At 31.4% G+C, this 22,311-nt stretch overlaps 2 protein-coding genes across 2 annotated transcripts; both read left to right on the top strand.

Annotated features, from left to right (window-relative positions):
- Window positions 1–3,300: 3,300 nt before the first annotated feature.
- Window positions 3,301–12,330, top strand: LOC139859274 (uncharacterized). Its single transcript, XM_071848071.1, has 3 exons — window positions 3,301–4,494; window positions 12,087–12,179; window positions 12,265–12,330. Exons 1-3 carry the CDS (start codon window positions 3,301–3,303, stop codon window positions 12,328–12,330), a joined length of 1,353 nt encoding a protein of 450 aa, XP_071704172.1.
- Window positions 12,331–13,864: 1,534 nt separating this feature from the next.
- Window positions 13,865–14,713, top strand: LOC139859276 (uncharacterized). The gene is made up of 2 exons (XM_071848072.1): window positions 13,865–14,311; window positions 14,450–14,713. The coding sequence occupies exons 1-2, from the start codon at window positions 13,865–13,867 to the stop codon at window positions 14,711–14,713; spliced, it is 711 nt and encodes a 236-aa protein (XP_071704173.1).
- Window positions 14,714–22,311: the final 7,598 nt, after the last annotated feature.

The following is a 22,311-nucleotide window of genomic DNA, read 5'->3' on the forward strand; positions in this document are numbered from 1 at the left end:
CGTGAAGAATATGAACGTTTTTTTTTTCCATGTTTTGTGAAGTAAAATTTAGCCCGATTTAGAGTTTAGGGTTTAGGGTTTGGTGTTTTGGGTTTATTCCATAAACCCAAAACACCAAACCCTAAACCCTAAACTCTAAACTCTAAACCGTTCGTGTTAAAAACTCAATCTAAATCCTAAATCTAAACCCTAAATCTAAACCCTAAACCCTAAATTTCTAAACCCTAATATCTAAACCCTATAAACCCTAATATCTAAACCCCAATAGCTAAAACCTCAAAATACGCTCGAAAAACACGATAATTGTTATATATTACTTCTTCGAGCGTTTTCCTGCCAAAATAAAAACATTTATCACAAAGTGTCTCTACTAAATGTTCATATTTTCATCTCATCTATAATGTTCGTGAACAAAGTTTTTCAAAAAACGAAAAAAAAAAAAACGTTTTTGCTTCCCCCCGAATGGTTACTTCCCTCTTGATCCTACCACTATATATATATATATATATATATATATATATATATATATATATATATATATATGCATATATATATATATACATATTAATTATAGCTTTATAATAGAGTCGGATTTTACTGCATCATGAAGTTTAAAGCTTTCAAATAAATCAAAGTTCCAAATTTTTGAAATATATACTAATGAATATCTTGAGGTAAACAAATAAGATCATAAAAAAAGTTGAATATATTACTTAGATTACGCCACATTTATCACAGGCATTTCATCAAACACCTTCCGTGCATCATTAAACCTACAACAATTCAAAATAAAAAATCAATACAATTAGTTTCAACAAGTGCGTGACTCTGATGAACATATTAAAGCAATTTTAAATTTGTTAGGAATAGGAATAAAGCAAAAGGGTGCATACGATATTGGTGACTAAAATAAGGAAATTTACATACTTTTACCAAATCAAACACAAGAACATCATAAGAACAAATTTTTATATTAAACCTATAAACAATTAAGAAGTATAATGAATAAATAGAAAGGTAAACATAATATATAATATGTTCAATACATAATCAATTCATGATGAATACTTGATTATTAAAAAATAACGCAAAAACTTCATAAAAAAAAAAAAAAAAACTGCACTGTTAGATGAAAGATGGGAGCCGATGTGGTTTGTTCGTTTCAGAATTGATATTGATTCGGGAGAATTTGGATAAAAAGTCAGGGTTGTTCATAACAACCGACCAATCTCAATTTTTACCAAACCTGATTCAAATCAAATAAGGATCGATGGAATTCGGTGAAACGAATTCATGGATACAGATTGATGTTATATTTTTGTGAATCTAATACAGATCGATAGATTGTAAATGTAATAAGGATCGATGGAATTTGGTGAAACGAATTCATGGATGAGAGATTGTGCTTCCACATAAAATTCGCAACACATGAGATGATTCTCCATTCCGAATTCTGAAATAAAATTAAAATAAAACAGTTTTCATCACAAACACCCACAACATAGAAAACTAACATATTACCCTAAAGATTCTTATATGAATATATACGTACAGCTCTTCCAAGCAGTTCTGCCCTCTATTAGTGTTTCTTGCATCTTCCTCTGTTGTCGCTGCGTATTCTGATCTAAAGATACCTCTAAATGAATCGGCCTCTTCTTCTACTTACTCGAATTTCCTGCCACATATTACCAACTTATCACTGTTTTTTCAAAACTCATCTCATATTTTATATGAAATTTCACATGTTTTTCATGTATTCTACAGTAAAGCGCAAGTTTTCATTTCAAATGATTAATCGGTGTATGAAATTTGTAACTACAGATTTACCGGATCACGACATCTAAAAGATAAAATACCTTAAGCACACTGAAGCAAAAAATCAACCAAAAATATTTAAAGCAAAAAAAAATAAAAAATGAAGCATATGAGAACAGTAACAAATTTAAACTGAACAAAATAATTACCACTAAACACAAATTCGAAATATAACAAATAAATAACTCATGAAAATACCTGTATGTAGTGAATTGATGAAAGCATTGAAACCTGAAGTAATACGCTTGATTACAATTCAAGTTGTTTATTACAACCTGAAATTGAAATTTGGTACCTAAATTCAAGACTTAACCGACTAAAATCAAAAATTGGAATTAACCTAGAAATTGAAATTTGGTACCTTTTTCATATTTTGAATTGAATCGGAGGAATCGGATTCATCAATTGTTTTTGACGTTGGATTGATTTATGAAGCCATGCCGATCTGATTCAATTTCATTGCCGGATCATTTATATTGTTGCCGATTTCATTTCCGGATTCGATGAGATAACAGATCGAGTTAGGATGGAGCGTGGAACACCAAACCTTATTTTGATTCAACCCCTATTTTCACAATTTTGTTCCGCGTGGTCTTTTATGTTTATCTGGATCTGGATAGATGATAGATCGTATGAATTGAACAATTGGTGATTTGATTTTGCAGCAGATATTGAATGTTTGGGAAATTAGTGAACGAATCGAAAACATATTTCAGAGAAAGTGTAGATCGAAAATCAGACTCAAGCGTATTATGAGCGAACCCCTAATTTTCAAATGGATTTGCGTGCAGTTTTTGTAAAAAAGGGTAGTTTAGAGAATTTAGCAGTAGAAAAGAGACTTATCACATGATTTGGGTGATTAGTAGTGATGGAGGGATAGGATTAGAGGATTAATTTTGATGGATGGTTAGGATTGATTTTAGAATGGAGATATCACTCAATTATGGGTTTGTTATTAGTGTAAGAGAGATTATTATAGCGTTGACCCACTGTTTTTCTTACCTCTTTTTAGCTTGATTTGGTTACGTACTTGGTGATCTCTTTTCTATTCATTTAGCTTGTCTCTGTTGGCTATCTTATAGACTTTGTCGATTAATATTCCTTTTTCTGTTTTTATCTTTCGTTCTCTCCTCTTAGGGTAAGATAGACACTAGACGTCCCCATGGTTACTTGAGGTCATGTCCTTCTGGCTCAGGGATGGATATGTCTACGGGGCCTAGAAACAGCAATAGGCTAGTGAAGCCGGCTAGGATTAGAGTGGGTAGCTAGAATGAGGAAACTTTGACCGGCAAAAGGTATGAATTAGTTGAGACTTTACGTAAAAGTAAAGTGGACATTTTGTGTGTCCAAGAGACTAGATGGAAGGGTCGAGGGGCGGTTAAGATCAAAGACTACAAGCTGTGGTTCTCGGGTTAGAGAGTAGCTAGAAACGGAGTAGGAATTATTATAGGTACACCCTATAACGAGAATGTTGTGAATGTGGCTATGCAGAGCGATAGGATTATGTCGTTTAGGTTAGTTATTCAAGAGGTGACCTACACGGTTATTAGCACTTACGCACCTCATGCGGGCCTTGGAGAAGATGTTAAGAGACACTTTTGGGAATCGTTAGACGAGGTTGTGAGGTTGTGCCCGTCGGACCACCGTTTACTTATTGGCGGAGATCTTAATGGTCATATAGGAACGGAAGTTGATGGATATGTGGGAGTCCATGGGGACTTTGAATACAGAGTTAGAAATGAGGAAGGGCTCTCTATCCTCGATTTTGCTGTTGCTCACGATTTGGTTGTTGCGAATTCGTTTTTCAAGAAGCCGGATGCTCAGTTAGCAACTTTCCATAGTAGGGGCCATAGTACCCATATTGACTATTTTCTACTTCGCAAAGGGGATCCTAGGACTTGTGGAGACTGTAAGGTCCTGACTGACTTGACATGCTCCTCACAGCACAGATTGTTGGTCATGGATTTGGTTCTCCAGAGACGGGTCTCCAAGAGTGTGAGGCCCGTACAACCTAAAACCATGTGGAAGAAGTTGAACGGAGAGAAGGCAAAGGTCTTTAAAACCTCGGTCGTAGAAAGAGTTGATGCGGAAGTGGAAATGGTACCTCATGATGACGCGGAGCAGATGTGGAATTATCTGGCGTCCACAATTAGAGAGGTAGCTAAGGAGGCCTTAGGTGTGGTAGTAGGAACATCGAGAGGACGTAGGTCTGATAGAGAATCTTGGTGGCTTAGTGACGAGGTTCAAAGCAAAGTCGCGCTTAAGCAACTAAGATTTAGGGAGCTCATCAATTGGCGGGAGGGGACCTCGGTGGATAGAACTAGGGTGGAAGAGAGATATAAAGAAACCAAAAGAGAAGCTAAGAAGGCTGTAGCCCGTGCTAAAGAAAAGGCATATGAAGATTTGTATAGGAAACTAGACTCCAAAGAAGGAGGAAATGATATCTACAGGATAGCCAAAGCCAGGGAGCGAAGGCGCAAGGATATAGATAACATCAAGTTTATCAAAGATGAAGCCAGTCAAACGTTAGTAAAGGAAGACGATATTAGGAAAAGATGGGAAGGGTATTTCTCATCTCTTTTCGATGGGGGAAGACCCGAGCGCCACGAAGATTTGAAAGACTCTAATATTGAACAACCCCAGAACAACATGGATTGTGAGAGGATCCACCAAGAGGAGGTAAGATCGGCATTACGAAAGATGGGGAGAAATTTTCATGCCCCGTCCTAATCCATCTGGATGAATACATTACAATTGGTTACATCGAGAGGTACTTAACCTCTATATGATACATTTTACAAATATTTCATTCGTTTTTGAAAATACAATCTTTCATTACATCAAAAGTTGACGGCATGCATACCATTTCATAATATATCCAACTATAATTGACTTAATAATAATCTTGATGAACTCAACGACTCGAATGCAACGTCTTTTGAAATATGTCATAAATGACTCCAAGTAATATCTCTAATATGAGCAAATGCACAGCGGAAGATTTCTTTCATACCTGAGAATAAACATGCTTTCAAGTGTCAACCAAAAGGTTGGTGAGTTTATTAGTTTATCATAAACATTCATTTCCATCATTTTAATAGACCACAAGATTTTCATTTTCATTTCTCATAAATATACGTCCCATGCATAGAGACAAAAAAAATCATTCATATGGATTGAACACCTGGTAACCGACATTAACAAGATGCATATAAGAATATTCCCTATCATTCTGGGACATCCATCGGACATGATAAAACAACATCGAAGTACTAAAGCATCCGCAACCATGGATGGGGTTTGTTAGGCCCAATAGATCTATCTTTAGGATTCGCGTCAATTAGTAGATCGGTTTACTAATTCTTAGGCTACCAAGCAAAAGGGGCATATTCGGCTTCGATCATTCAACCATATAATGTAGTTTTAATTACTTGTGTCTATTTCGTAAAACAATTATAAAAACAGCGCATGTATTCTCTGTCCCAAAAATATATATTGCAAAAGCATTTAAAAAGGGAGCAAATGAAACTCACCATACTGTATTTTGTAGTAAAAATACATATGACGGCATTAAACAAGTGTAGGGTTGGCCTCGGGTTCACGAACCTATATCATTTGTAAATTTATTAAAGTATGTAATGGAAATCACATAATTTCATTTATTAGTATTTGTTATTTATATACTTTTTAGTTATAAAGAATTCATTCTAAATTCCATTAAAACATTTACCTATATTATATCTTACTTTATATGTTATATATATTTATTTTGTATATATATTTAAAATGATTAATATCTATATATTTAGTTGTATCAATATATCTATATATATTATATGATCAGTAATATATCTAAAATCATTACTTGGTTATATGTAAGTATTTATATAAATACTACTAATATGTTTGATATATTGTATATGAAAATATTAATGTACTTATAGTATATGTAAAAAGTATATTTTATGTACAAAATATTTATCTGTTAAAAATGATAGTTTTGATAATAATGAATTACTCACAATAATAATAATAATTTTATTGATAATGATAATACTAATAACAAAAATGAAAATGATAATTTTTAATAATAATGATACACTACTAATGTTAATAATAATAAGGATAACCTAAATGAAGTGTTAATAAATATAATAACTTTAATAATAAATGTTAATTTTTAATAAAAAGATAGTTTTACTAAAAATGAAAATTTTGATAATTTCGATTAAAATGATACTTCTATTATTAATAGTAGTTTTTAAAATAAAAAGATACGTTTAATAATAATGATAATAATGATAATAATATCAATACTTAATTGTAACATTAATAACCATAACAATAATAATAATGATAATAATAGGGATAAATGATAATAATAATAATAATAATAATAATAATAATAATAATAATAATAATAATAATAATAATAATAATAATAATAATAATAATAATAATAATAATAATAATAATAATAATAATAATAATAATAATAATAATAATAATAATAATAATAATAAGAGAATACTACCTCAAAGTAAAGGCCTAAAAATAATGCCCCTTCCCAAGCTCGAACCCGCGATCTCTCCCTTAAACAACCATACCCTTAACCTTTCCTCTGTTCGAAATTATCTACTATAGCCACGGTTTTAATTCCTTTTAACATGTATCCGTTTTTATTCATTTTCGTTTATCATCAACTAATATAACTGTCACTCATCATCATTAATCTAATATAATCATAATCATCTCTTTCATTCCTATATCATAATCATAAGGATCATAATCAACTATCGTCATCATCTTCATAGTAATATCATCATCTACTCGTCATTGATTAACATATCACCAAATCATCATCGTCTTTATCACAGTATACAATACCATCATCATATTGCATCTCGATCAACATCTAGCAAGCCTCGTAAAAAAAAATAACAAATGAAATGGCAGCAGCCTAGTAGTCGAGCAAAGTGGTTTCTAACATGGCTCAACAACCCAAGTTGCTCACAACCCAATTAGTAATTGGAACATAGGATATGGCCCAATCAACAACAAACCCAAGTAGAGATCAAATAAACATTACGGCCCACTAGAAGGATAAATAATTCAGCTCGGTTTAACTGGGTTTAGGGAAAAAGAAATCGTCGGTGGTTGAATTCGTGGGGTCTTCCTCAGCATTGTTTAAAACCTCCTCATCATTACTTTAATTCCATCACCATCATCATTATCAATATTATCATAATCCCTATTTACTTTATCCTATAAACATAAATTAACAAAATATATAGAAGAAATGGATACAATTTTCAGTCGTGACAGTTGTAGTGTTTTTCAACGGAACAGGAGCAGTAATGTTTAGTATTAGCATCAAAGCTGAAGGTTTGCAGGTGGTTGTTTGAGTTTTGCAAGGTAGATGGTGGCGGTTGTGTTTTGATCATGGTGGTTATGATTGAGTTGATAAGGTGAGGATGCTGGTGAGTATAAAAGCGACTCAAATCTAGTGATGTTTGTCGGTTAGAAAAGGAATACTAGTAACGAGAATAATAGTGGATGATGATCGTTTGGGTTGTCTTTTGGTTTGAAGAGTTCCTTTTACGAAATCTTAGTTAAAGAATGAAGATTACACTTAACTATAGCATCAACAAACCCTAAAGTTTCTTCTTCTTCTTCAAGGTATGATCCTCTTCGCGTTTAACTCATACAGATACAGCAGGAAAAAAAATGCTAGTAGTGGTCAAAGAAGATGATTGTTCTTGGGTTAGGTTCTCACAACAAGACACAGGGACATGTAGCCGTATTAGTTGCATCTAACACGTTAAAGGTTATTGCGTTGTTGTCAGTTATTGATCGAGAAAATAGAAACAGAAAGATGATAGTTGTTTGAGGTGTTTAAGGGTGATGGAAGGTGGTGTTGTTAGAAGGTTGATGACATTGTGGTTGATGGTATTTGATTGAAACAGAAACAATGGAACGCAGCAACAATGGTTTGTGCATAGTGTGTGGAGATAACGAATGATGGTAGTTAAACAGAACGGCATTTTGAGGGTGATGATTTGGTCCTCCCAACCGTACACAATAAAGAAATAGTACTTTTCATTTGACGATGATGAATTAGTGCAGTGATGGATTAGGATGGTGATTGCCGGTTTGTTTGTTCGATCACAGAAATAATATAGTGGTTTTGGTGATTGTTGTACATGAGTGGGTAATGTAGTGGGTTTCCATAGAATTAAAAGGCGATTGTGTATATGTTTTTATATCTATAATTTATGTATGTATATATGTAAGAGAAAAAGAGAAGAGAGAAGGGAAGTGGTGACAATGAGTCTTGGTTTTCATATCACACATAAGCACATATGTATAATAGATTAGAATATATGAAAATAAACTTTCCAGCTCACTTGTAGACATTAAATCGAGGAGATAATTGTCTTGATTGTAGGGTTTTATGTCGAATATGTCACAGGTTAAACAGAAAGGAAGAAAAATAAAAAAAAATAAAAAAAAAATTTGAAAGTGATATATATATCCCCATGTGTTAATTACATTGTATCTGTGTATCTGTATATCATATATATAAAGAAACATATTAATATTGATAATAGAAACATTAATAGTTAATATTAATAATGATAATGATAATGAAACTAATAATAATAATAATAGAAATAATAATGATATTAATATCATATAATAATACTAATGATAATAATAATAACTTTATATAACATTATAACTTTTAGTAATCAAGCTAATAATAATACTTTTAATAATCATGATAATAATTAAAATTATAATTTTTACTAATAACAATGATACTAATAATGATAATAATAATATTAGTAATATTACTAATTATATAATAATTTAAATGTATCAAACTTTATATCTATTTACAATTAATTGTTCGTGAATCGTCGAGAGCAGTCGGAGGTCAACTGAATATATGAACATCGTTTCAAAAATTTTTAGACTCAACATTACATACTTTTCTTATCGTATCGAAATCATATAAAGATTAAGTTTAAATTTAGTCGGAAATTTTCGGGTCGTCACAGTACCTACCCGTTAAAGAAATTTTGTCCTGGAATTTGATTGGGATGGTCATTGCTAACAATAAATATGTTTTCATGACTCATACGAGTTGAAATTTAGAGCTTTATCACCAGTGAGTAATAAAGATAAGATAATTCGATTATTTAGAAAGTACGAATGAAGCTATCACCAAAGAGTAAAATGAGAAAGATAAGTTTCATCATAACTTTTTGACTAGTCATGGTTGAATTTAGGAAATAAGGTGCGTCTTAGCTTTTGATGTTGTCTAGATTGAATTCCGGAATTCAAGGGATTTAAAGAAAATCTTCGAAATCTAAAAGATTTGATTCTTCAGCGAGTAAGAAAATTAAGATCTCTATAATTAAATACGGTGATCTGCCTCAATTACTCTGTCTGATATTTCCATTATAAATTAAACTCTTCCGTTTCATTATTCTCACCATTCCTATACTTTCTTTCTTAGTTCATACATCTCAGAAGATTGTAAAAATGCTTAATCCATTTCTAATCCTTGATATTTTTCTAATTATCATTTCTGTCATCCTTCTTTTTAATCTTCCAATAGAAAAATCTGTTTACTTCTACTATTACTATGGGGTGATACTATTCTTAATTCTACCATGTCTTTATATTGATATTCGTATTAATATCCACGGTTTGTAATTCCGTTGTTGTTGTTGGGCTTTATATTTTCTCTTATATTTTGGAGCTCTTTGCCTTTTTATTCTCTTCTCGACCTCTAGTAAAGCGAGTAACGGTCCAGAATTCGTAAGTATGGAGTTTCGTATGAACTTAATGTTCTAAATAAGAAAAAACGTAATAGCACGATTTGATTTGTCAAATTACCAGAATCACGGAAGGATAGAAATATCACGAAAATATGTTCTTGATATGTTTAGAGATTAAGTAGAATGTAAGAGTCGTGTAACATGGTACATGATGACGGTAGGGTCTGTGAATCATCACGTCCCATTAGAAACTCAGCATGACTTACTGTAATATAATCACGTTGATCAAGTGGTATTATATTATACTAACTCATGCTTCAGTTTCCAACACTACTTCAGAATTCATTCATAGTTTATACTTAGATTTTTACAGAAATTTCCAATATAATGTATTGCAGATAGCACGGAGAGGTATATAATTTCGGACGAGAATATTTATGAAAATATCTTCAGAAGTATCGAAGATATTTATGATGATATTTTGGAATTTCTAGGTTCGAAAGTTGATAAGTAAAAATTTTCCGCAAGATTTTAACATGACTTCGGAGCAGGATATTCTCTAAAGATTTCAACGGATCCAGAATTACCTGGATTCTTTGAGTTTAGGGTTTGGTCCTTGTATTTGTCCTTGGTTTCCTTCATGGTTAGCTCAATCTATTTTTTAGTACCAAATTTTCTATCGAGCGTTCCCAACATTCCATTCTTTATTATCAAACTTTTGGCCGTTTAGACCATCTACGATTTTGCTGTTTCCTCTGCGTTTAATGCTACCATATCTGAATTATCGATTATCAATCCGAGGTGGTTTTCAAGAGAATTGTGTTTTTAGATGATTAAACGCTGATGGTAATATGGTGGAATATAAAAGGTTCCCCGGTAACAATAAAAGAGCACGCATATAAATCAAGGTTATAATAAGGTTGTTTCGAACGAAAAAATCAAAGCTGACTTGTTGGAGCTGTGACAAAATTTGCTAATTTGGAAAGGGATTGCAAAGTTATTTTGGGTAATAACAACGCCAAGGAGCTAGCACAGATATGTGTTAAACGTTTACTCAGTTTCCTAGTATTTTCAGGTGCATAACTATATCCATAAATCTTTTCTTCCGTAGATGAAGTGTGGTTGGTTTATCCTCTCGATTGAGGTTTTTTCAAGAATCATGAAAGGTTTAAACGCAGATTGTAATTGTCAAGATACAAATGAGGTTTAAGATGAAATCAAGTGGCAAACTTGAAGAAATGTTTAGTTTCATATATTATAATCAATATTTTAATTCATTTTAATTGTCCAATGTTATTAGTCCACAGTCGATAGTCCACAGTTAACAGTCCAATAATTCATATATAATTTAATATATAATATTCAAATTAATTACTACGTATCGTGACCCGTGTACATGTCTCAGACTCGATCACAACTCAAAGTATATATATTATTTAAGAATCAACCTCAACCCTGTATAGCGAACTCGAACATTACAGCATATAGAGTGTCTATGGTTATTCCAAATAATATATATAGATGCGTCGATATGATATGTCAAAACATTGTATACGTGTCCCAACATTTAAAGTGCATAAAATAAATAATAGAAATTAAATGACGATAAATAAAATTGCGAGAATATAAATTGCGAAAAATAAACTGCGATAAATAAATTGCGATAATAAAATGTAATAAGGAATTAACAGTTAGCTAGGAATAGTTAGCTAGGATTTTGTTAGCGTGGATTCTTAACAAAATTTTCTCATGGTTAATTTGTTTGTTTCTAACAACTTTTATTTTTGTCCAATGTTTTCTTCATTATGCCACTTGTTGGATTCTGGTAAATCAAAATCCAAATATGAAATTGGATAAAAATGGTAATTCTGCGGTGAACGGATACATATATCTGTGGATGCAAGTAAGATAGTAAATGACTATTGAATTAGATTCGAAGAATGTACAGTGTAACTTATTAATATGAAAACTAAATATTCCTCGGGTATTACCTACCCGTTAAAATATTCTCATCATTAACAGTTTGTACAAAAGAATTTTTTTAATTACAATCTTTATGAAAATATATATACATATATATATTTTCTTCAGATGAAATCATGAATTTAATGAGTTAATATGATATTAAACTCATATGATTTTCGGTTTGAGCTAGAATAAGTAATCTCTAAAACTTTTAGAACCCACATATTCTTCGCAGAATATTTCTTCAATGAAGTTATGGATCATACTTCATTGTTAACTATTAGGAATCACATATTCTTCGCAGAATATGTCTTCAATGAAGTTATGGATCAATACTTCATCGTTCATTGTTGTTGGTACTCCTTGGTATCTATGGTGTGTATGATGTTGATGTTCGTGGGACAGATTGTGAAATTGAGGCTTGGGATGCGGATGTTGTTGTTAGTACTGTTGGTGTTGTTGATAGTGGTACTGGTTCTGCTGCTGCTGCTGGTACTGGTTATGCTGCTGGTACAGGGACATGTAGCCGTATTAGTTGCATCTAACACGTTAAAGGTTATTGAGTTGTTGTCGGTTATTGATCGAGAAAATAGAAACAGAAAGATGATGGTTGTTTGAGGTGTTTAAGGGTGATGGAAGGTGGTGTTGTTAGACGGTTAATGACATTGTGGTTGATGGTATTTGATTGAAACAGAAACAATGGAACGCAGCAACAATGGTTTGTGCATGGTGTGTGGAGATAATGAATGACGGTGGTTAAACAGAACGGCATTTTGAGGGTGATGATTTGGTCCTCCCAACCGTACACAATAAAGAAACAGTACTTTTCATTTGACGATGATGAATTAGTGCAGTGATGGATTAGGATGGTGATTGCCGGTTTGTTTGTTCGATCACAGAAACAATATAGTGGTTTTGGTGATTGTTGTACATGAGTGGGTAATGTAGTGGGTTTCCAAAAAATTAAAAGGCGATTGTGTATATGTTTTTATATCTATAATTTATGTATGTAGATATGTAAGAGAAAAAGAGAAGAGAGAAGGGAAGTGGTGACAATGAGTCTTGATTTTCATATCACACATAAGAACATATGTATAATAGATTAGAATATATGAAAATAAACTTTCCAGCTCACTTGTAGACATTAAATCACGAAGATAATTGTCTTGATTGTAGGGTTTTATGTGGAATATGTCACAGGTTAAACAGAAAGGAAGAAAAATAAAAATAAAAAAAATAAAATTGAAAGTGATATATATATCCCCATGTGTTAATTACATTGTATATGTGTATCTGTATATCATATATATAAAGAAACATATTAATATTGAAAATAGAAACATTAATATTTAATATTAATATTAATAATGATAATGAAACTAATAATAATAATAATAATAATAGAAATAATAATGATATTAATATCATATAATAATACTAATAATAATAATGATAATAATAATAACTTTATATAACATTATAACTTTTAGTAATCAAGCTAATAATAATACTTTTAATAATCATGATAATAATTAAAATTATAATTTTTACTAATAACAATTATACTAATAATGATAATTATAATAATATTAGTAATATTACTAATTATATAATAATTTAAATGTATCAAACTTTATATCTATTACAATTAATTGTTCGTGAATCGTCGAGAGTAGTCGAAGGTCAACTGAATATATGAACATCGTTTCAAAATTTTCTAGACTCAACATAACATACTTTGTTTATCGTATCGAAATCATATAAAGATTAAGTTTAAATTTAGTCTGAAATTTTCGGGTCGTCACAGAAATAAAGCTGTGGGACCGGACCAGATCCCCATCGAGGCGTGGCGGTGCCTTGGTGACGATGGCGTTAGGTGGTTGACTTGCCTTTTCAATAAGATGTTTCAAAGATCTAAAATGCCTATGGAATGGAGACTGAGCGAGACTATTCCCATTTATAAGAACAAGGGGGATGCTCAAATTTGCGGTAACTATAGAGGCATAAAATTACTTAGTCATACTATGAAGCTTTGGGAGAGAGTGATTGAGACTAGACTTCGACACGAAACAAGTGTTTCGGAGAACCAGTTTGGTTTCATGCTAGGGCGCTCTTCGATAGAGGCAATCCATATTATGAGGAACCTTATGGAGAAGTATAGAGAAAAGCAAAAGAACTTGGATATGGTTTTCTTAGACTTGGAAAAGGCCTACGATTGCGTCCCACGAAACTTGATTTGGAAGACCCTGAACAGTAGAAGTATCCCGAGTAGATACATTAGTGTTATCAGGGATATGTACGAAGGGGCGAAGTCTTGCGTTCGAACGCCGGTGGGAAATACTGAAGTTTTCCCAATAGAAGTAGGCCTAAATCAGGGATCGGCCCTTAGCCCTTTTCTTTTTGCTTTGATCCTGGACGAGCTTTCTCGAGGGATACAAGAGTGCATCCCATGGTGCTTAATTTTTGCCGATGATATTGTGCTTATTTCAGAATCTAAGGAGGAGCTCAATAGAAGACTTCAACAATGGAGGGTGGCCTTAGAAAGTAATGGTCTACAAATTAGTAGACAAAAGACTGAATACCTTAGATGTGATTTCTCTAGGGACGATGACGAACAAGATGATGGAGTGAACATCTGCATTGGAGACCAGATATTGCACCCACAAACTTCGTTTAGATACCTAGGTTCGGTGCTCCACAAATCGAGGAAGGTAGATGAGGAGGTGTCGCACCGTATTAAGGTAGGGTGGGTGAAGTCGAGAGAAGCTACCGGAGTCTTATGCGACAAGAAGATCCCCCTTAAGTTGAAAGGGAAATTCTTTAAGGTGGCAATTAGACCTGCCATGTTATACGGATCAGAGTGTTGGCCATTGATGAAGGCACAAGAGAGAAGGATGGAGGTGGCAGAGATGAGGATGCTTAAATGGACATGTGGTAAAACCATGTTGGATATGATCCCAAATAGTATTTTTAGGGAGAATCTGAAAGTTAGAAGCATCAACGATAAGCTAAGAGAAGAACAGCTTCGATGGTTTGGGCATGTGAGGAGGCGACCTCTTACTGCGCCTGTGAGGAGAGTCGAGGCACTTACGGTTGACGGCGTAAGGAGAAGGGGTAGACCCACTCGTAGGTGGGGAGGATAGAATTAAGCTCGACTTGAAAGAGCTTTCATTGACCGAGGATATGACTTCTGATAGGAATGTGTGAAGGACTAGAATTAGAATAGACGAGTAGGTTTTGGTTTGTATGTGTGTTTGTGGGTAGGTGTATATGTGTTTAATGTGGTTGTATGTATGTATGTATCTCCTTGTAGAGTGATTTCTGTTTATATGTGTGCTTCTAAGTTCGTATTATGTATGTATGTATGTAGGTATGTATGGATGTATGTATGTATGTTTTTGTTTGTTGTTTATGTATGTATGCGTATGTAGGTATGCACGTATGCATGTATGCGTGTAGATGTTTAAGTATGTATGGGTGCTTGTTTGTACGTAGGTATGTTCTATTTATGTATGTTTTACTTATGTTTTGGTACGGTTTCATGTATGTATGTATGTATGTATGTATGTATATATGTATGTATGTATGTATGTATGTATGTAGTTTTGGATGCTTAGAAGTGTGTTTGTTTGTTCGCATGTGGTAATATATTTTTATTGTTCTTTTAGCGTGGCTTTCTTGATCCTTAAATATATATATATATATATATATATATATATATATATATATATATATATATATATATATATATATATATATATATATTATTTTTTTTGGCCGGAGGTCCGTTTGGAAGCAATCTCTTTACCCGTCGAACAGAGAGAGGGACGACATTCTCTACTCTTGGAGTGTTTCACTCGGGATGGAGAAATGACTTCTCTTTATTCAATGATAGAGGAAGGATTGTCTACGTCTCACCTCCCCCATACCTCACACATGTGAAATTGAGTTTTGTTGTTGTTGTTGTTGTTTTATGTACATATGTACATAATTTTTTTCTCTAGATATAACTCAATTATATTGTAAAATTTGTACCAAATATAGATTCTTTAGTAATTAGTATGTATAGTCGGTGGTCTAGTATATATATATATATATATATATATATATATATATATATATATATATATATATACTTTCTTCATAGAATTTTTTCTTAATAAATTAACAGAGGAAGACTATACTCCTTATGATTACTTTTTTTTTACTTTAATAATGGATAAAAAAAACTAAGGTTAGTATTATATCTTCTATTTTCTCAATAAAGTCTAGGATTTCTATATTATGGTTAGTATGTTTCTTGTTTTCTTCCTCATTCGATACATACTATGTTTATTGTAGGTTTTGAATAATCAAAACTTTTACGCGATAACGATTATAAACAAGTATCATACTATTAGTTATTGAGATATGGTAACTATTATAAACAAAAACTATTCTATTAGTTATTATCGTGATACAGTCATTTGAAATTTTGATACCTACTTTGATTTTACCCATGGATTATTTTTACATATATGTTAAGTTTTTTTATTTATTTATGTCATATATTAATTAATAATTATATGGAAGCCTTGTAAATATGAGAATATAATAATATATATAGTATTTTTTTTCAAAAGGATATAAACGGGTCGGTTTTTACCCGAACTGTACGTTTAGACCGACGCTAGAACCGGACCGAATCAAACCATATTTTTATGGTTCGGTCCCCGGTTCTTATTTTTATACAAATTTGGATTTCAATCCGGTTCGGGTATTGTCTTGATCGGTCCGGGTATGGACCATGCATAACCCTAATGGTGAAATATTAAATATGGCGATAAAAATATGGTTAGTCTCATTATTAATTTTAGTCCTTTCTTTGATTCATCGACTTACCATTGAGATTGGGATGTCTAATATAAATACAAAGATAGTACTTTTTTTTAAGAAAAAACAGAAACATCAGACCGATGATAATTAATCGAAAAACGAAAGCTGAAAGAATACAACCGAATACAACTAAATACAACAAAAATACAACCGGACACATACTTTTACGGTAGACGATAAGAATAATTGAAAGCTTAAAATTTTCTTTGTTAAACTAATTAATCTGTATTGATTATATATATATATATATATATATATATATATATATATATATATATATATATATATATATATATATATATAGGGGAGGGATCATATATATATATATATATATATATATATATATATATATATATATGGGAGGAATCCACTGAGAACTTACTAAGAGTGAGAACCTGAGAACTCAAATTCGAACAAAAAAAGACGCGGCCGAACAATTTTGTGGTTAGTCGAACAAAAATTAAGATGCATGAAAATCACATGTTCAACATTTTCTGTTGAGTTCTACAAAATTGTAGAACGAAAATTCGTAAGAATTGGGGAAAATTGTTCGGCCGCCTGATTTTTTGTTCGGTTCTACAAAATTTTGGTTCGGTTCTACAAAATTGTAGAACGAAAATTGGTTCGAATTTCTTTTTTTTGTTCGAATTTCACCTGTTTTTTTCAAAATTCAATTTTTTTTTTTTTTTTTTGATTTAGCCCGATTTAGAGTTTAGGGTTTAGGGTTTTCGGGTTTACTCCGTAAACCCTCAACCCTAAACCCTAAAATCTAAACTCTAAACCGTTCGTGTAAAAAACTCATTCTAAACCCTAAATCTAAACCCCTAAACCCTAAAATCTAAACCCCTAAACCCTAAATCTAAACCCGAACTTAATTTGATGAAAAATGATGTAAAACAAGTGTAGAACAGCATGTTCTACATGTGTTTTACATCATGTTCTACATAAAAATGTAGAACAAAAATAGCACTTGCATCTAGCCAAAATAGTTCGACCCTCTGGAAAATTGTTCGCCCGCCAAAAAAAATTGTTCGAATATGTGATTTTTTGTTCGGCTGCGTCCTATTTTTTGCTCGACTACCGTAGTTCTCAGAGTTCTCATTCCTAAAATGTTCTCATTTGATCCCTCTACTATATATATATATATATATATATATTACTAGTTAAATACCCGGGGTTTCGCGGGACTTTAAAAGACTATATTCATTGAAGGTTAATTATTAAATGTATCAATTTAATAAGTATTATTATTATTATGTGTACATTAACATTGAAAGTTTTAATGTGTATTGTATTATGAAGTAATAGCAAATATTGATTAATTATAACAAACATAAATAAACTGGTAGAATGAATTCATATACATAAATTTTTAAAATGAAACAACGATTATATATAAAAAAAGAATTCTTTGTTCAAAATTAAAATAATACGCTAAAATTTATTGTTATATTTTAAGTTATTAGATATTTGTTGTAGTTTCCCACATATTCGACAATGTAGTACTTTGTGCATCCTTGAAAAAGTCTTCTGTTTTAATTTATCAGCCTATAATGAGTTATAACATTATAATTTTATTAAAATGCATAATATAGTAATTTTTTTATTTATTAATAAGATATAAGTTAGTTTTGATTTACTATACCTCATCCATAAAGTTGTTCATAATAGTAAGCTTTGCAACTAAAAACGATATAGAATTTTGATAACTTGACATTGCCGCTTCGTCTTCTTTATTCATAAAATCTTTCCCTGTTAAAAAACTATTATTATGTCTAGATAAACATTAAACCAAATATTTTATAGAGTTTTAAAATTTTTAAAGTTTTCAAAATGTAGTAACGAACTATTATTAAGTCTATGATGAACATTAAACCAAATATTTTATAAGGGTTTCAAATTTTTAAAGTTTCAAAATTTACTAACAAATAAATAAAAAACAAAATTTTGATTCAAATTAAATAAATCATCTCCGATATCGTGATCTAGTTTTAGGCGATTGAATTAAGAATTGTGTCTAAACCCTAAACCAACCCTAAACCTTCAACCATTTGCCCTACACACTAATCCTAAACCCAGAACCCTAAACCTTAAATTCTAAAATCTAAACAATAAACTCTAAACCCTAAACCCTATACACTAAACCCTAAATCCTATACACTAAACCCTATATCTATACTCTATATCATAAATTGTAAAAACTAAACCCTAAGCCCTAAACCCTATACCCTATACCCTAACCCCTAAATCCTAAATTCAAAAATCTAAACCTTAAAGCTTAAAGTATGAACCCTAAACATTAAACCCTAAACCTTATACTCTAAACCCCAAACCCTAAACCACCAACCCTTAACCCTACACACCAAACCCAAAATTCTATACCCTAAACCATAAATTCTAAAATCTAAATCCTAAACTCTAAAACCTAAACCTTAAACCCTAAACCCTAAATCATAAACCATAAAATCTTAAACCCTAAACCCTATACCATAAAATCTAAAAACTACTCTAAACCCTTAACCCTAAACACTAAACCCTAAATCCTATACTCTAAACCCTAAAGCATAAATTCTAAAATCTTAACACTAAACCTTAAATTCTAAACTGTAAACCATAAACCGTAAACTCTAAATAGCAATTCCTAAACCTTAAAACATTAACTCTCAACGTTAATCCTTTTTATCCATTAACCTTAATTGCTATACACTAAACTCTAAACCCTAAACCATATATCTAAATCCTAAACCCTAAACCAAACCAAAACCCTAAACTACCAACCCTTTATCCTACACACTAAACCCCAAACCCTAAACCCTAAACTTTAAATTCTAAAATCTAAACCCTAAACTCTAAACTTTAAACCCTAAACTATATACCCTAAACCCTATACACTAAATCATAAACTCTAAACCCTAAACCCTATACACTAAATCCTAAACCCCAAACCCTATATGTATACTTTAAACCATAAATTGTAAAAACTAAACCTTAAGCCCTAAACCTTATACCCTATACCCTAAACCATAAATTCTAAGATCTAAACCTTAAACCTTAAATTCTAAACCATAAACACTAAACTCTAAACCCTATATTTAAACCCTAAAACCTAAACCACCAACCGTTAACCCTACACACTAAATCATAAACCATAAATTCTAAAATCTAAACCCTAAACCCTAAATCTAAACCCTACAACCTAAAATATAAACCCTAAAAACTCTGAACCCTAACCTTAAACCCTAAGTCCTAAAATATAAACCCTAGAATCAAAACCCTAACCCCTAACCTAAACCCTAAATCTAAATCCAAAACCCAAAACATAAACTCTAAAATCTAAACCACAAACCCTAAATCTAAACCGTACACCCTAAATCTAAACCCATACCTAAACCCTTAACCCTAAATCTAAACCCTAAAGGCTAAATCTAAACACTAAACCCTAAACCTAAACCCTAAATATAAACCCTAAACCCTATACCTAAACTCTAAACCCTATAATATAAACCCTAAACTCTAAACGTTAAATCAAAACCCTAAACCTAAACCCTAAACCCTAAATATAAACTCTAAACCCTGTAATATAAACCTTAAACTTAAACTCCAAACCCTATAATATAAATCCTAAACTATAAATCTAAACACTAACCCTAAATTAAACCATAATCAATTATATCGTAAATAAATATATCATAATATTCAGATTTTAAATTACACCAAAAACACTTATATCATAAATACATTATAAACAATTAAAAAACATAAACCATTTAAACAATTAATAGCATAAATACATCATAATATACAGATACAAATTTTAATGAAGAGGTAAAAGAAATAAGAAGATAGAAACAAAAGGAATTAGGCTATCCCGTATGAACCGTAATAGAAAGTAAATTGAACTGACAACTTATTATTATGACACAAAACAATCTTCAAACAAATAAGTTTTTGTCCTAGTGTTGATCCCGCTGATGTATGAACCTTTTTAATACCTAATAAATTTACAGTCATAAACACTCTTAAATAATACAATAGTTAGTACACATGTTTGAATAGAGAACTCACAACATCTTTAATGTGCTCATTGAAATAGACGGTCAAAGTCATTCAGTAATGCTGCTATATAACTATGTTCCATTACCATGTACATGCTCTTAATGAAGTCGATATACATATACATAGAAAAGTGAGACTAAAATTCATTTGCTATGTACATCTAAAATTCAACTGATAAAAAGAGACATGCTTTGTTTTTAATACCTACTTTGATTTTGTAGAAAAAAATAGCTTTAATTTTATAGAAAAATAATACCCGCTTTGATTGTGTGCAAATATGATACCTCGCTATATTTTATAGATAAAACATACCAAACTTGATTTTATTTTATTTGATTAAATGGTGTCGATATAGCAACTCAACGATATTGCATTTGTTCTTACCGCTGCCCTATGATAGAAATTCATCTTGATCAACCTGTGTAAGCAAAATAATGCATCATTTATCAATTGTATTAATGAAATTCGATTAATACATGGAATGATAATATTTTAATATGTTCAATAGAAACAACACATACATTTAAAGAAAATATCAAAAATAGAAAAAAGTTACCCTCAAACACAAATTAAGCCTCAAAATGCGCAAAAATTAAGTAACCTGCAAGCAATTGCATAAAGTGAGATTTTAGGGGAAATATGAAACAAACCAAAACGTAAGAACAAATTGAAACTGTAACCTAAATGACAGCATTCCCTTGTTAACTTCTGCGCTCCTTTCAGTTACTTGTTATCTTCCGTCCACATTTTTATTAACACGTGACATAATCAATTTAGTCAAACACCTTAGATACAAAATCATAAACCAAATAGTAATCATGCTCTTAGGCAGCACAAGTATTATTAGATATAGAATTAATATTATAATCAAGAGGATGCGGATACATTTTCCGACATCTAGCAATAGTAGCGTCCACAACAGTTAGAGCCTAAATAAACCATGATGTATACTTCCAGTGAAATATCAAAAGCCGAATCTCGATATAAAGTCAAATCAATACGAAGTATATTTTAAAGTTACTGACATTTGGTGACCATTCGCAACCGATGATTTAGATCCCAAGGTACTCGTCAATAGACATTGAACTTCTAAAGCTGATTCCACCTCATAGGAGAAAGAGATTGAATATCCTAAAATAATTGGACACACAATTCCACCTCATAGGAGACAGAGATTGAATCTCCTAAAATAATAAGATACACAGTAGTTACAAAAGTTATCCTACTGCATATTTGGTCTAATCAAAATTACATCAGGTCCATTAGCTAAGGCAGTATGCTACAAAATTATTGTTAATTGGTCGGATGTTGCTTTCCTTGGTCTATAGTTACGCGATAATTGAGACCCGCGATTTTGCGGGTTTTATGAAATGATAGAATTTGATAGGGTATTTGTTAGGTTGATTAGAAAGCAAACAATATTAGATAAACCACAAAAGGTTGTGATATATTCAATAAGATAAATAGATCTCATAATATGTTGTACATATCTAACCATCAAATAGCTGTAATAACACCCTTGAAACACTACACCGTCTTCTAATTATATTCGTAGTTGATCAAACTCTTGAAACGCAGTCCAATATTGCACATTGATAATCTGTAATTGAGATCTCCAAACTGCAATTACTGGCTATTTCACAAAACAATAAATATTAAAAGAATGCTAACATAGATGATAAAATGAGCGGGTCGAGTAAATATGTTATATTAGGATGATTTAAAACACTCTATCTTTAACATCTTTATAACTAATATATATGACAAATAAGAGTAATTTTTTTTATAATTCCAATGGTAATTTACGAAT

The sequence above is a fragment of the Rutidosis leptorrhynchoides genome, chromosome 7 (genome assembly GCF_046630445.1).
Source record: "Rutidosis leptorrhynchoides isolate AG116_Rl617_1_P2 chromosome 7, CSIRO_AGI_Rlap_v1, whole genome shotgun sequence".
Classification (NCBI taxonomy): domain Eukaryota; kingdom Viridiplantae; phylum Streptophyta; class Magnoliopsida; order Asterales; family Asteraceae; genus Rutidosis; species Rutidosis leptorrhynchoides.

What these genes read in the sequence shown, in the direction of transcription:
- LOC139859274 (XM_071848071.1), top strand. Translation starts at nt 3,301, where the DNA reads ATGCAGAGCGATAGGATTATGTCGTTTAGGTTAGTTATTCAAGAGGTG. An exon ending in AGAGGATCCACCAAGAGGAG is followed by an intron (nt 4,495 to 12,086) that starts GTAAGATCGGCA and finishes CTGCTGGTACAG; the next exon opens with GGACATGTAGCCGTATTAGT. An exon ending in ATAGAAACAGAAAGATGATG is followed by an intron (nt 12,180 to 12,264) that starts GTTGTTTGAGGT and finishes TGATTGAAACAG; the next exon opens with AAACAATGGAACGCAGCAAC.
- LOC139859276 (XM_071848072.1), top strand. Translation starts at nt 13,865, where the DNA reads ATGTACGAAGGGGCGAAGTCTTGCGTTCGAACGCCGGTGGGAAATACT. An exon ending in AGGTGTCGCACCGTATTAAG is followed by an intron (nt 14,312 to 14,449) that starts GTAGGGTGGGTG and finishes CCATTGATGAAG; the next exon opens with GCACAAGAGAGAAGGATGGA.